The following is a 15,936-nucleotide window of genomic DNA, read 5'->3' as shown; positions in this document are numbered from 1 at the left end:
GGATATGGGGATAATGGGATATGGGGACAGCGTCGCCCCAGTCCCTCCCAGTACCTGGCAGCCACCCGGGCCAGTTCCCCCAGTGCCTCCTCGGCCGCCTCTGCCCGTCCCCGCTGCTGGGTCACCTCCTGCGCCAGGCGCTGGGACAAAAGGCACCGTGTCCCCACATGTGTCCCTATATCCCATACCCCATATCCCATATCCCCATAGCCCATATCCCATACCCCATATCCCGTATCCCATATATCCCATACCCCATATCCCATACCGCATATCCCATACCCCATGTCCCATACCCCATATCCCATACCCCATATCCCATACCCCATATCCCATACCCCATATGCCATACCCCATATCCCATATTCGATACCCCATATCCCATACCCCATATCCCAATCCCATTCCCATATCCCAATGCCTTAACCTGGCTTTCCCGTCTCTGCTCCTCGGCTCTCTCCATCCTCTCCTTCAGGCTCAGCTCCAAGCGCGTCACCCTCCTGGTCCCCGCTGCCACCGCGGCCCCCAGGGTGCCCACCTAAGGGACCCCAGCACGCCCCCATGGGTCCTGAGCCCCCCATAGGGGACCCATGGCTCCGAGTGCACTCCAACCCTAGGGGACAGGGGTCCCCAGCACCCACCTGCGCGCTCAGCACCCGCTGCAGCTCCTCCTGCACCCGCAGCTGCACCAGGAGCCCGAACACCTTCTCCCTCCAGCACCCCAAGAGCAGGCGCAGCCTTGGGGGGGCCACGGCCACCGGCACCCCTGGGGGGGGCAGCTGGGGGGCACAGGGGGGCACCCTAAGGCACATCAAACCGCTCCCCACCATGGGCACCCAATGGCACCCAAACCCCCCCCAGCCATGGGTACCTTATGGCACCCAAACCCCCTCCCCATGGGCACCCTATGGCACCCAACCACCCCCCCATGGGGCACCCTATGGCACCCAAACCCCCCCATGTCCCCCCCAAGGTCCTACCTCTCGGCTCAGCTCCTTCTCCTGCAGGGCCAGGATGTGGCCCATGGCGCTGAGCCGGGCCTGGAGCAGGAACTGGGCCTGGCACTGGGGGGGGAGTGGGGACACCATTGGGACCCCTTTGGGTCATCATTGGGACCTCATTGGGACCCCATGGGGATACCATTGGATCATCATTGGGACCCCATTGGGACCCCGTTGGGACACAATTAGGATCCCATTGAGATCCCATTGGGACCCCATTGGGATAGGGAACCCCATGGGGCCTGTGCTCACCTCCAGGGGCTGCCCCCCAATAGGCTCCGCCCCCTGGTCTTGGCTCCGCCTCCTTTCGGCCTCAAGCTCCGCCCCCAATGCCTGGCTCCGTCTCCTTTCGGCCTCAAGCTCCACCCCCAATGCTTGGCTCCGCCCCCTTTCTGCCTCAAGCTCTGCTTCCAGGGCTTGGCTCCGCCTCCTTTCGGCCTCAAGCTCCGCCTCCAGGGTCCTGCCAAAGGGGAGCCAGTCCCTGGGGGTAACTGGGAGCAATTGGGGGGGGTAATTGTGAACACTGTGGGGGGGTAACTGGGAGCACTGAGGGTAACTGGGAGCACTGGGGGGGGTCCTTACCTGGTGCTGGTCCCGGGGGCTCGGAGCATGAAGTGTGATGGGGGGATGAGACCTGGGGGGGGGGGGTGGAAGGAACCATGTGATGGGGGGGGGGTTGTGGGGGACACCCACACTGGGGGGGGGGGGGGGGAAAGGGTCTCACCAGTCGCTGGTGGCTGCTCAGCCATTGGTGGCACCTAAATCCCAGTAAGAACCAGTAAGAGACCAAGTAACTCCCAGTAGCCCCCCAACTGATGCTCCCAGTACCTCCCATTACCCCCCACTGATGCTCCCATTACTCTCAGTACCTGCCATTCCCCCCCATTGATACTCCCATTACTCCCATTGCCTCCCATTACCCCCCATTGATGCTCTCATTACTCTCCATTGATGCTCCCATTACTCCCAGTATCCCCCATTGATGTTCCCATTACTCCCATTGCCTCCCAGTACCTCCCAGTAGCCACACCGTCGCGCGGTGCACGCCGGGAACGCTCCACCGCCTCTGCCCGCCGTCCCTCCCGCTCCGCCAATCAGCGTGCAGAGCCGAGCGCAGAGCCCGCCCCCCCAACCCCAGCGGCGGAAAACCGCCAGCCAATGAGAAGCTGAAGTGCGGAGGGCCCGCCTCCTCGCTGGCCAATGGGAAGCTGGGGGGGGAAACAGGGAGTGAATGGAGCCTTAAGGGGTAAATGGGGTCCTGAGCGGGCAAATCTGGGTCCTGAAAGGGTAAATCTGGGCTCCAAGGGGGGTAGATGGGGTCCTGAGGGGGCAAATCTAGGTCCTGAGGGGGCAAATCTAGGTCCTGGGGGGGTAAATCTGGGTCCTGAGGGGGTAAATGTGGGTCCTGAGGGGGTAAATCTGGGTCCTGAGGGGGTAAATTTGGGCTCCAAGGGGGGTAAATGGAGTCCTGAGGGGGCAAATCTGGGTCCTGAGGGGGCAAATCTGGGTCCTGGGAGGGTAAATGGGGTCCTGAGGGGGCAAATCTGGGTCCTGAGGGGGTAAATGGGGTCCTGAGAGGGTAAATCTGGGTCCTGAAGGAGGTAAATGGGGTCCTGAGGGGGTAAATCTGGGCTCCAAGGGGGGTAAATGGGGTCCTGAGGGGGTAAATCTGGGTCCTGAGGGGATAAATGGGGTCCTGAGAGGGTAAATCTGGGTCCTGAGGGGGTAAATGTGGGTCCTGAGAAGGTAAATGGGGTCCTGAGGGGGTAAATCTGGGTCCTGAAAGGGTAAATCTGGGCTCCAAGGAGGATAAATGGCCTTGCCCCGCCCATTTCCCCCCCACGGGGGTTGAATTGGTATCTCCCACCCCATAGAGGTGACACCCCCGTTTCCCCCCCCCAAAGGGGTTCCGTTGGCACCCTGACCCCCATTTCTCCCCCCCCCCAAATCAGACTCTTTTGGTTCTGCTCTTTATTGGGGGGGCCCCACCGGGCGCCGCCGGGTGCTGGGGGGACCCCGGTTGCGGGGTGGCGGGGGGGGCATTGGGGGGGTCTCGGTGGGGGGGGGCAGGAGGAAGGGCTGGAGCTGCAGGCGCTGCCGCAGGAGCCCCGTGAGCAGCAGCTCCGGGGAGGCCAGGGGCAGGCGGGAGCTCAGCGCCGGGGCCCAGCACCACGCATCCTCCGGGCAGGACACGACCACGCGCCGGGGCTGGGGGGGGAAATGGGGGTGAGTGTGGGGCACGGCAGCCCCTGATATCAGTGGGCACCCCTTAGACATAATGGGCACCCCCAAACCTAATGGGAACCCCTTAAACCCAATGGAGACCCACAACATCAATGGGCAGCCCTTAAACCCAATGGACACCCCTTAAACCCAGTGGAGACCCCCAAACCCAATGGAGACCGTCAAACCCAATGGAGAGCCCCAACATCAATTGGTACCCCTTAAACCTAATGGCACCCCCAAATCCAATGGGCACCCCTTATACCCGATGGGCCCCCCCAAATCCAATGGGCACCCCTTAAACCCAATGGGCACCTCCAAACCCAATGGAGACCCCCAACATCAATGGGCACCCCTTAAACCCAGTGGAGACCTCCAACATCAATGGACACCCCCAAACCCAATGGAGACCCCCATCATCCGTGGGTACCCCTTAAACCCAGTGGGCACCCATTAAACCCAATGGAGACCCCCAACATCAATGGGCACCCCTTAAACCCAATGGGCACCTCCAAACCCAATGGGTACCCCCAAACCCAATGGAGACCCCCAACATCAATGGGCACCCCTTAGACCCAATGGGTACCTCCAAGCCCAAGGGGCACCCCTTAAGCCCAATGGAGACCCCCAACCCCAGTGGGATCCCCCAATGCCAATGGGGATCCTCCAAGACCCCTGTGACCACCCCCCATCCCTCAGGACCCCCCCAACCCTCATAGGGACCTCCCAGATCCCCCCCAAAGGGCCCATTTCATCCCCTCATTGGTGGCTTTGGGGGCCCCTGCCCCATTGATGTCCCCTCACCCTATAGGTGCTGGGCATGGTGGGCAGGAAGGTGCCCCCGCTGCAGGTGATGATGTCCTTCATGTGCTCGGGCTCGGGGCGGACACTGGGGGTCACGTGGATCTCATAGCCCTGAGGGGATACAGAGGAGACAATAGGGACATTGGTGACACAACTTGGGGGACAAGGGCACTTGAGAGGGGGCCAGGACCCCTTTGGGACACCCTTGATGGGACCAAGTCAATGGGGCCCCATTGGGTGATGTCTTCAGCATTGAGTCCCCAATGGGGGCACTGGGGACCATTGGGGACCCATTAGGGACCATTGGGGACCCATCGGGGACCCATCAGGGACCATTAGGGACTCATTGGGGACCACTGAGAACCCACTCGGGACCCATCAGGGAACCATTGGGGACCATGATTGGGGTCACCTGGAGCAGGGGGTGACGGCGGGCGCGCTGCAGGGCCTGGGCCAGGCTGAAGCCGAAGTGACGTTCCTGCTGCCGGTCCTGCACCAGGAAGGGGCCAGGGGCCAGGATGCGGCCACTGATGGCACTCTGGGGACAACGGGGACAACGTGGTGGCACCACAGGGGCCCCCATGGACATCCGGTCCCCATCGTCCCCATTGAACGCAAGGATCCCATCCCATGGACCCAAGCTCTTACCATTGTCCCCAATGGCCACCACGTCCCCAAGGTCTCCCCTTTGTCCCCAAGGGCCACCATGTCCCCAGGCTCTTCCCATTGTCCCTAATGGCCACCATGACCCCAAGCTCTTCCCTTTGTCCCCATTGGCCACCATGACCCCAAGCTCTTCCCTTTGTCCCCAGTGGCCACCACGTTCCCAAGCTCTTCCCTTTGTCCCCAAGGGCCACCATGTCCCCAACCTCTTCCCATTGTCCCTAATGGCCACCATGACCCCAAGCTCTTCCCTTTGTCCCCAAGGGCCACCATGTCCCCAAGCTCTCCCCTTTGTCCCCAAGGGCCACCATGTCCTCAAGCTCTTCACATTGTCCCCAACGGCCACCATGTCCCCAACCTCTTCCCGTTGTCCCCAAGGGCCACCATGTCCCCAAGGCCCCCCATGTCCCCAAGTGTCCCCTCACCCCCATAGGACCTTATGGAGCCACTCAGGGGTGACGATGGGGACACCGCGAGCCACCGCGCACAGGAACTTGAGGGTGCGCCGGATGCGGTCGGTCACCAGGTGGGTGCAATCGAACACTGAGGTGGCCACAGACCCCCCCAAGGAGCTCAGGGCCACCTCCATGGCCTCGGAGGCCACCAGCCCGGTGAAGAGAACCTGGGGACACGATAGGGATACAATGGGGACATGATGGGGACACGATGGGGACACAACGGGGACACAATGGGGACACACTGGGGACGCGATGAGGATACAATGGGGACATGATGGGGACACAACAGGGACACAATGGGGACACATTGGGGAAATGATGGGGACACACTGGGGACATGATGGGGATACAATGGGGACATGATGGGGACACAATGGGGACACATTGGGGAAACAATGGGGACATGATGGGAATACAATGGGGACACAATGGGGACAAGATGGGGACACAATGGGGATATGATGGGGACACAATGGGGACACGATGGGGATATGATGGGGACACAATGGGGACACGAGGGGGACACACTGGGGACACGACAGGGACGTGATAGGGACACGATGGGGACACTGGGGATCCCCCTAAGGTCCTGATCCCCCCGCCCCCCCCCGTTCCCCATCCCATAATACCTTTGGGTGGGAGGAGCCAAGGCTGCGCCGGGGGCGGAGCTGCGGTGCCTCCACCTTGATGGGCTCCTCCTCCTTATCCTAGGGGGGTGGAGCCATTGCGTGAGGCCACGCCCCCAGCCTGCTCTCCACCAATCAGCAACGCCCGCACCCCACCTTAGCCCCGCCCACCACCCTTTAGGCCCCCACCCCTGTCAGGCCACACCCACCTGCGCTCTCCTCTGTGATTGGCCACTCCCTGCCCGCCGGGGGCGTGGCTTGGCCGGCGGGGGGCGTGGCTCCGCGAGGGGGCGCGCCAAGAGGCGGGGGCTGCGCCGCAGGGAGGCGGGGCCAAGGGGAGCCCCGCCCACCTCCTCCGAGGCCACGCCCCCTTTAGCTCCGCCCCTTCGGCTCCTGGCCAGGCGCTGGCTGCGCCGGGGCCCCTACGGGATTGGGGGGGGTCAGTGACATCACAATAAGGGGGTTGTGATGTCACAATGGGGAGGGGCGGAGCTTACGCCAAGCCCCTCCCCACTCACCTCTTCCTTTGGGGGGGCCTGGGGGGGGGCCTGGGGGGGCTCTTCCTCCTCTTCCTCCTCCTCTTGGGGGGGGCAGAAGAGCTGAGTGGGCTCCTCAGGGTCCCAACCTTGGGGTGAACCTGGGGACATTTGGGGGTGAACCAGGCTCATTGGGGGTACCCAAAGAGTGGGGGGGTGACACAGGTATGCAGGGGGACACTCAAATATGGGGGTCACATTGGAGAGCACCCAAGTATCTGGAGATGGGGACCCCCAGGAGACCATGGGGGACCCCCAAATGTGCAGAGGGACCCCTTAGAACATGGGGGTACCCCCACGGGTCCAGGGCACCCACCTTTGTCTGCGGGTGGCAGGAAGCTCTGGGTGGGCTCCAGGAAGAGGTCAACATCTGGATAGGGAAGAAGAGACCATGAGGGGGTTCCCAACATCTGGGGGGGACCCCATAAGAGGGGAGGCAGGGGAGTGGACCCCCCCTTACCGTCGCTGTCGCTCTCTGTCCCATCAGCACCACCGGTGGCACCCGAACACGAGTCCAGATGTTGGGATTTGGGGGTGGAAGCGTCCATCGGCACAGCTGGAACCGGCACCGGGGTCTTTCCATTGTGTTCTTGGGCCCCAACATCTGGATTCGGGGCCGCCATGGCTGGATATGGAGCAGACACGTGCAGATTGGGGGCCTTCACAACTGGATTTGGGGCCACCACATCTGGACTTGGGGCCCTCACACCTGGATTTGGGGTTGCCACACCTGGATTTGGGGTTGCCACACCTGGATCTGGAGCCTTCGCATCTCGACTTGGGGTCGTCACATCTGGATTTGGGGTCACCGCATCTGGATTTGGAGCCTTCGCATCTGGACTTGGGGTCGCCACATCTGGATTGGGGGCCCCCACATCTCGATTTGGGGCCTTCACATCTGGACTTGGGGCAACCACGTCTGGGCTTGCAGCCTCCACATCTGGAACTGGGCTGACATCGTCGCGGCTCAGGGTCCTCCCTATGTCACTCCCGGATTTTGGGGCCATTTTCCAGCTGTTTGGGGCCGTCTCGGCGTCGCTGCCCACAACATCTGGACGGGGGAAGGCCTGGAACCGGATTTGGCTCCGGAGGTGCCGAACATCTGGCGTTGGAGCCACCTCCCCTCCGTCGCTGTCACCGCTGGGGGGGGAAACAGCTGGATCGGGGGGCATGGTCCCAACATCTGGAATTGGGCTCTCCAGCACCACCATTGGCTGCTTCCAAGGGGGAAGAAAGCATTGAGTCAGGTCCTCGTCTTCCCCATCGGTGTCAGGGTCCCCCCCTTGGGGCTCCCCAACATCTGGCTTGGGCGTCTCCATCACCAAGACGTGCTCCTCGCAGCACAACATCTGGATTTGGGCACGGCCAACATCTGGGCTCCCCCCGTCCTCCTCCACATCTGTATCGCTGTCCACCCAAAGCCGCTGGAGCTCAGCTCCGGGCCTTTGCCCACGGGGGTGGGGGGTCTCCAGCCCCACATCTGGATGGCGGGGGAGGTCTCGAGGGGCTTTTGGCGGCCACACATCTGGATCGGAGGCGTCCCCCTCCACATCTGTATCGCTCCCACTAGCAGCGGCCCCACCGGGGGGCTTGGCCTTCACAGCTGGGTCTCTGGGGGCTGCGGTGGGCTCAACATCTGGACGGGCTCCCTCTTCCTCCTCCACATCTGTATCGCTGTCCAGCACCAGCACCTGGTGCCCAGTGCGGGGGCTGCCCGCAGCTGGGCTCTTGTGTGCCAGCTCCACATCTGTATCGCTGTCCTCGAGCGCCCCACGGCCATTGGGGGGGGCTGCAACATCTGGATGGGGCTCCTCGCCCTCCACATCTGTGTCGCTGTCCACCGCCAGCACCCGGCCTCCGTTCTGGGGCCCCTCAACATCTGGACTCAGGCCTTCCGCCGCCACAGCTGGCTCGCTGCTCACCGCCCCACGGGGGCTGAGGCGAAGCGGAGCCCCCCCATCTGCCCCACTCACCGCCAGATGTGGCACATCTGCACCCACATCCTTCTGGGGGCCCGGGGGGTGAACCAGCCCCCCTCGGGTCCCCACATCTGGATCCCGGGGGTGCCTTGCGGCGCCTCCAACATCTGGATCCAGGGCGCTTGGGGCTGCCTGGCGGCGCCTTTTGGGGCCTCCCACATCTGGATCCAGGCTGGGGGGGGGCACATCCAGCAGGTGCCTCCCCCCGGGGCTCCGGCAGCGCTTTAGGGTGCTCCAAACATCTGGGCGCACATCTGGCTCCTCCGCCGCTGGTCCCTGCCCTAGGGAGGCCTCAGCTACTGGGGGGGGGCCTTTAGGGCACCCCAATACTTGGTGAGGGGAGGATGGGGGGGGGGACAGGACCTACCGGTGCCCCCAACGGTGCTGAGGCTTTGGTGGTGCCTTCGGTGCATGGTCTGGGGGGGCAACAACAACTGCCCCATAGGAACAATTGCCCCCCTCCTCCAGTCACCCCCAAACCACCCCCCCCGTGGCTAAAGGGCCCCTCCAAATACCCCCTTGGTTTCTAAATGCCCCAGGAACCCCCAAATTACCCCAGAAAGGCCTCAACTGCCCCAAGGCCCCCCCTCCAACTGCCCCATAAGGCCCCAATCTGCCCCATATGATGCCCAACTGCCCCACAAGGCCCCCAACTGCCCCATATGACTTCAAACTGCCCCAAGGACCCCCCCAACTGCCCCATATGAACCCCAACTGCCCCAGGGGCGCCCCCAACTGCCCACAAGGTCCCAAACTGCCCCATATTAACCGAAACTGACACCCCCAACTGCCCTATATGACCCCCAACTGCCCCAAGGACCCCCCCAACTGCCTCAGGTACACCCAAACTGCCCCATATGACGCCAAACTGCCCCGTATGGCCCCCAACTGCCCCACTTGACTCCCAAGTGCCCCATAGACCCCCCCCAACCGCCCCGGCACCCCTCAACCCGCCTCAAGGGCCGCCATCGCTCACCCCTCCCGCGCCATCAGCGCCCAAGCCCCGCCTCCCTCTTCCCATTGGCCAGCCCCTCGTCGCGTCACCGCCCATCGGTCATCCCATTGGGTGCGGCGCACGTCCGTAAAGAGAGGCGGGGGGCGGTCCTCCGAGGGAAGGGGGCGGTGCTACGAGAGACCGTCCAATGGGAGCGCGGCGGGAGGGTGGTGCTGGCCAATGGGAGCGCGGGGCCGGGCGGCACCGCCTTGTCTATATGAGGCGCCGCGGGGCCGCGGGAGCCGCCATTGCTGCCGCCGCCGCTGCACTCAGCGCTCCGGTCTTAAAGGGGCAGCTGCACCGACAAGCTCCATCCACGACCGGGTGGGCCCCACCGCTCCGGCACCTTCACCGCGCACCGCCACCATGAGGGAGATCGTCCACATCCAAGCGGGACAATGCGGCAACCAGATCGGGGCCAAGGTGAAGGGCGGGCGGGCTGCGGCGGGACATAAGGGTGGGCCCCCCCCTTCATCCCTCCCACCGCGGCGCGGCCCCTTTAAGAGGCCCCTCCCCTCGCCCAGACAAAGGCGGACCCGAATCGGGGCGATTTTAGCCCAAAACGGCGCCTTTCCCGCGCGTTCAGGGGCCCGCGAAGGGGAAACGAGCGGCTCTGCCCCAAAAGCGAAGCGGTTCGGCCCCAAAATGGAGGTTTTTGGCCTCAAAACGTGCCTCCCCTGCCTTATCACGCGGCTCAAAATGGCGGTTTCCCGCCGCGCCTCAGGGGAGCGGCGCCCGAAAGCGGCTTTTAAGCCTCAAAAAAGCGCCGGTTTTGCCCCAAACCCCCTCGGTTTTACCCCAAAACCCCTGCTTTTTCTTCCCTAAAACCTCGTTTCAAGGTATTTTCCCCCAGAATGTCGGGTTTTGGCCCGATTCGCCAATTTTTCCGCCCTCGAAAGGGGCGTTAAAGCCCTGAAATGGCGGGATTTAGCCCCAAAATAGGAGTTTTCACACACGAACGGTGCTTTAAAATCCCAAATTGCGCTGGTTTTACCCCAAAATCCCATCAGTCCGCCCCTTTGCTTCGTTTCCACTCGCACAATTGAGTTTTTCACCTAAAAAAAGCCGGTTTCCACCTCTTCGAAAGGGATTTTGACCAAAATCAGGCTTTTTCTGTGGTAAAATGAGGGTTTACACCCCCAAAATGAAGCTTTTTGCCCCCAAAATCGGGGCGTGGCACCCACAGTGGCTTCGGCAACCAAAAAGGGGGTTTTCTACCCAAAAATAAATAGATTTAAGCTAAAATTGAAGCTTTGCATCCCCAAAACAGGGGCGTGCCGCCCCTCAAGGGGCTCTTTTGGCTCCAAAATGGGCTTTTTTCGCCCCAAAACCGCAATTCTTTTGTCTCAAAATGGAGATTTTCTTGATTAGCCTTAAAATAGGCGGTGGGAGGGTAAAAATAGAGGATTTTTTGCCCCTAAATCGAGGGGTTTGGCCTTAAAATTGAGGTTTTCAATGCCCCATAGAGGTTTTTCAACGACGGAGGAAGCTTTGTTCTTTATAAGGAGAAATTGAGCCCCAAAATGCGCATTTTTGCCCTCAAAAAGGAGATTTTCTCCCTGAAATAAAGCGGTTTTGCCCGGATTTACGGCTTATGGCCCCAAAATGGTTTTTTTTAGCGCTAAAAGAAGCTTTTTTGCCCCCAAAAGCACCAAAATGGAGGTTTTCCCCCACACAGGAAGAGCTTTGTTCTCTGAAACAGCATTTTCCAGTCCCCAAAAAGGGGTTTTTTTGCCCCAGAAGAGCCTTTTGAGAAGCAAAAAGGAACTTTTCAGCCCGAAAATGGGTTTATTTCAGTCCAAAAGGGTGGTTTTGCTGCTAAAAGAAGGGCGATCACACCCCAAAATGGAGGAATCCAGCCCCAAAATGGAGGGCTGCAGCTGAAGAATAGCATCTTTGTGCTCCTCAAAGGCAGCTTTTCTGCCCCAAATTCAGCCGTTTTCGGCCAAAATTAAGGCTTTTTTACGCCTAAACTTGTTTTTTAATGCAAAATGATGCATTGAGCCCCAAAAATGAGTGATTGGGCCCCAAAACAGGCTCTTTTCCACGTGGGAATGGTTTTATTGCTGCTTCACAATAGGGTTTTCCCCATTTAACGTGGTTTTTAGCCCGAAAACGGGGGTTTTTGGACTCAAAATCAACTTTTCCTTTCGAAAATGATGGGGTTTTGTCCTAAAATCAACGTTTTCAGCCCCAAAACAGCACCTTTGTGTCTCCAAACCAACTTTGCACCCCCCGCAATGGAGGTTTTTCATCCGCAGAACGCGATCTTTGTTCTTCAAAATGCCTCAAATGAGCTTTTTGGACCCCAAATTTCTACCCAGAAACGGGGTTTTCCACCTCCAAAAAGCCATTTTTAACCCTAAAATCAGTTTTCCACCCCAGAATTCCTATTTTTTCCAGTTTTCAGCTCGGAATGGAAACCTTTTTGTTCTCAAAACGCGTTTTATAGCCTTAAAACGCCACTTTTCCCCCTAAAATTAGTTATTTTTACTCCCCAAATGGATTTTTTTGCCCCATCACAACGATTTGAGTCACAAAATTCCCCTTTTCCACCCCAAAACAGCATTTTAAACCAAAAAGAGCCATTTTAACCTCACTCAACCCCAGTGAATGCACATTTTCAGTGTCCAAAATGATGCTTTTTAACCCAGATCGCCTTTTTTAACCCATTTCTTCACCGTCAGCCCCAAAATTGGGGGGTTTGGACCCATTTTCACCCTTAGGGTGTGGCTCTGCCCCCCCACCATGACCTTGATGGGGGGTTTGGGGTCCCCACTGCTTCCCAAGGGGCACATTTTGAGGCCAAACCCCATGATTTTGGCACTTTCCCTTTTAAAAGAGGGGTGGTTTTGGGGCAGAAAAGGGTAAATTTGGGGCAAAAAGCAGCTTTTTTGGAGGCGCCGCCATTCAAACCCTGCTTCCGGTTCCCGCCCGCCCGTTACTTTGGTCACGCCCCCCCGTGGCCACGGAGGCCACGCCCCCCCCCCAGGGCTCCACCCCCATTGGTCAGCCCCCTCATGGCCCTGCCCACACGGTCAAGCCACGCCCCCTTTCTACTCTCCCGCCCCTTGGGCTGGCTCCTCCAATCAGCTTCCAAAGCTCAACCCCTCCCAGCCAATGGGGCTTCTCCTCCCCTTTAAGCTCCACCCTCTTAAATCACAGCTCTCTTCATTCATCCCCAGCCCCTATGGGACCAAGGGGAGGGGTGGAACCTTCTTGGTTCCTCTCTTCTCATTGGAGGGAGAAGAAAAGGAGGTGGAACCTCATTGACACCCCTCTCCCCTTTCTTCCCGACCCCCAATTAGTTCTGGGAGGTGATCAGCGATGAACACGGCATCGACCCCACTGGCACCTACCATGGAGACAGCGACCTCCAGCTCGACCGCATCAGTGTCTACTACAATGAGGCCACCGGTAGGATGTCCCCATCACCACCACGTCCCCATCACCATGTCCTCACTGCCACCACGTCCACATCTCTACTGCGTCCCCATCACCAGCATGTCCCCATCACCATGTCGCCATCACCGTGTCCCTACCGTCATATCCCTATCACCACCATGTCCCCACCATCATATCCCCATCACCACCACGTTCCCGTTGCCACCACGTCCCCATCACTACCGTGTCCCCACCACCACATCCCCATCACCACCATGTCCCCACCATCATATCCCCATCACCACCATGTCCCCATCACCACCACACCTTGGTGACACGCTGCCGTCTCCAGGGGGGAAGTATGTGCCAAGGGCCATCTTGGTGGACCTGGAGCCTGGGACCATGGACTCGGTGCGCTCAGGACCCTTTGGGCAGATCTTTAGGCCGGACAACTTTGTTTTTGGTGAGTCCCCGTGTCCTCTGCAGTGCCTGTCTTGGCCATTGCCTTCATTGGGTGGCCCTTTGGTGGCCATCAGCATGGGGCTGGGTGGTGGGTCCCCACTGCAGTGGTTCCCCATTCGCACATCCCTCCTTAGTGCCTCTCAAGTGCTTGTCAAAATGGGGCAGGAGGTCCCTGTTGTCCCCTTCTTGGTGGCCATGCTGTCTCATGATGTCCCCCAGTTGGGTTTTGGGGTCCCCATAGGGGTTGTGGGGCCCCACATTAGGTTCTTGAGGCTTCTGTAGGACATGGGTGTCTTGCTCAGGGTGTCCATGGAGGTACCCACGGGTGGGTTGGGGCTCCCAAAGCTCTCCAATGGGCTTGGGGTCCCCAAGGAGGTTGATGGAGACCCACAAAGGATGGGATCGAGGTCTCTATGGGGGGGTCAAGGTTGACTTGAAGGCCCTCAGGAACGGGATGGGGGCTTCCAAGGTCCTCAAATGGGGCTGGGGGGTGTTGGGAGCAAGATGATGGTGACACCCCCCCACCATGTCCCCCCCCAGGCCAGAGCGGTGCCGGCAACAACTGGGCCAAAGGCCACTACACAGAAGGGGCCGAGCTGGTGGATTCGGTTCTGGATGTGGTGCGGAAGGAGGCGGAGAGCTGCGATTGCCTCCAAGGCTTCCAACTGACCCATTCCTTGGGGGGCGGCACCGGCTCCGGGATGGGCACCCTATTGATCTCCAAGATCCGAGAGGAATATCCCGACCGCATCATGAACACCTTCAGCGTGGTGCCGTCACCCAAGGTGTCGGACACGGTGGTAGAGCCCTACAACGCCACGTTGTCCGTGCATCAACTGGTGGAGAACACGGATGAGACCTATTGCATCGACAACGAAGCCCTCTACGACATCTGCTTCCGCACCCTCAAGCTGACCACCCCGACCTACGGGGACCTCAACCACCTCGTCTCGGCCACCATGAGCGGGGTCACCACTTGCTTACGCTTCCCCGGGCAACTCAACGCCGACCTTCGGAAGTTGGCCGTGAACATGGTCCCGTTCCCTCGGCTCCACTTCTTCATGCCGGGCTTCGCGCCATTGACATCCCGAGGGAGCCAACAGTACCGGGCCTTGACGGTACCGGAGCTCACCCAACAGGTCTTTGACGCCAAGAACATGATGGCCGCTTGCGACCCGCGCCACGGGCGCTACTTGACGGTGGCGGCCGTCTTCCGGGGCCGCATGTCCATGAAGGAGGTGGACGAGCAGATGTTGAACGTGCAGAACAAGAACAGCTCCTACTTCGTGGAATGGATCCCCAACAACGTGAAGACGGCCGTGTGCGACATCCCCCCCCGTGGCCTCAAGATGGCCGTCACCTTCATCGGCAACAGCACGGCCATCCAAGAGCTCTTCAAGAGGATCTCGGAGCAGTTCACGGCCATGTTCCGCCGCAAAGCCTTCCTCCATTGGTACACGGGCGAGGGCATGGACGAGATGGAGTTCACCGAGGCTGAGAGCAACATGAACGACCTGGTCTCCGAGTACCAACAGTACCAAGACGCCACCGCCGAGGAAGAGGAGGACTTCGGGGAAGAGGCCGAAGAAGAAGCTTGAGGGGTAGAGGTGGCTTGGCCATGAATGGAGAAACACACACACCCCCCCCCCCGCCCATGTCCTTGGAGAGCCTTCATCATCCTCGTCCTCCATCGGCGTCCTCAGAGACCCCCCCTGGCCTTGGTGTCATCCGTGTCCTCCCCCCTGCACTGCACTGGTGTCACCGGGGACCATTTGGCCTTTGTTGTTGTCCCCCCCTCATCCTGCTCCTTGGGATGGTCCTGGCCTTCATCATCCTCCTCCTCAGGGAGCTGGTGTCCTGCAGGTGAAAGCTCTTTGGCACTGGAGAGTCTTTGTTCTTCATCATGGTCAATGGAGAACCCTTGTTCATCATCGTGGCCAATGAAGAGCCCTCATCCTTCATTGTGGTCAGTGGAGAGCCCTTGTCCTTCATCATGGTCACCAAAGAGCCTTCATCATCGTCAATAAAGAGCCTTCATCATGGTCAATGAAGAGTCCTCGCCCATCGTCACGGTCAATGAAGAGCCCTTGTCCTTCATCATGTTCACCAAAGAGCCTTCATCATGGTCAATGAAGAGCCTTCATCGTAGTCAATGAAAAGTCCTTGTCCTCCATCATGGTCAATGAAGAGTCCTCGTCCAGCATCACAGTCAATGAAGAGCCCTTGTCCTTCATCATGGTCACCAGAGATACCCAGCTCTTCATCATGGTCACCAAAGAGCCTTCATCATCGTCAGAGAAGAGCCTTCATCATGGTCAATGGAAGAGCCCTTGCCCATCATGGTCAATGAAGAGCCTTCATCCTTCACCACAGTCAATGCAGAGCCCTCGTCCATCATCATCATCACCACCACCACCGAGTCCCAGCACCCTCATGGGCACTGAGGAGCCTCCACCACCACTGCTCCACGAGGCCTTCGTCCCCTTCATCCCCATCACCAGAGGCCACCACACTGGGGGGTGACACCACTAAATTATTACCACCCCCACCCCCCCAATGGGCTCTCCTATTCCCCCCCACCCCCCAATGTCCCCTCCCCTCATTTTGGGCCATTTTTCCCCTTTTGAACCTTTTTCCCCTCTTTTTTTTGTTGGGTTTTTTTTTTTCATATTGAAAAGCCGCCCCTGGGGCCAGGAATAAACCCGGGATGGAAAATTCCCCCCCTCCTTGTCCCATGTCTTTGGTCCCTTCCCTGCCCCCAGTATCCCTTTAGTAGGGTCCCCAAAGGCATCGGGAAGGAGCCAGG

General features: G+C 59.7%; 2 protein-coding genes across 2 annotated transcripts; one reads left to right on the top strand and one right to left on the bottom strand.

The window, feature by feature from the left end:
• Positions 1-2,971: 2,971 nt before the first annotated feature.
• On the bottom strand, positions 2,972-9,273 carry MDC1 (mediator of DNA damage checkpoint 1). The gene is made up of 11 exons (XM_080636286.1): positions 9,267-9,273; positions 8,658-8,706; positions 6,772-8,571; positions 6,628-6,681; positions 6,294-6,412; positions 5,985-6,197; positions 5,779-5,856; positions 5,128-5,313; positions 4,441-4,566; positions 4,029-4,139; positions 2,972-3,209 (listed from the first exon to the last, which is right to left on the bottom strand). The coding sequence occupies exons 2-11, from the start codon at positions 8,701-8,703 to the stop codon at positions 2,973-2,975; spliced, it is 2,970 nt and encodes a 989-aa protein (XP_080492412.1). The 5' UTR covers positions 8,704-8,706; positions 9,267-9,273; the 3' UTR covers position 2,972.
• Positions 9,274-9,539: 266 nt separating this feature from the next.
• Positions 9,540-15,848, top strand: TUBB (tubulin beta class I). The gene is made up of 4 exons (XM_080636283.1): positions 9,540-9,707; positions 12,593-12,701; positions 13,021-13,131; positions 13,671-15,848. Exons 1-4 carry the CDS (start codon positions 9,651-9,653, stop codon positions 14,726-14,728), a joined length of 1,335 nt encoding a protein of 444 aa, XP_080492409.1. The 5' UTR covers positions 9,540-9,650; the 3' UTR covers positions 14,729-15,848.
• Positions 15,849-15,936: the final 88 nt, after the last annotated feature.

This window comes from Psittacula echo (genome assembly GCF_963264785.1).
Source record: "Psittacula echo genome assembly, chromosome: 31".
In the NCBI taxonomy this organism is placed as follows: Eukaryota; Metazoa; Chordata; class Aves; order Psittaciformes; family Psittacidae; genus Psittacula; species Psittacula echo.
The sequence above is the reverse complement of the archived record's forward strand: the minus strand, read 5'-3'. Positions and strand labels throughout refer to the sequence as shown.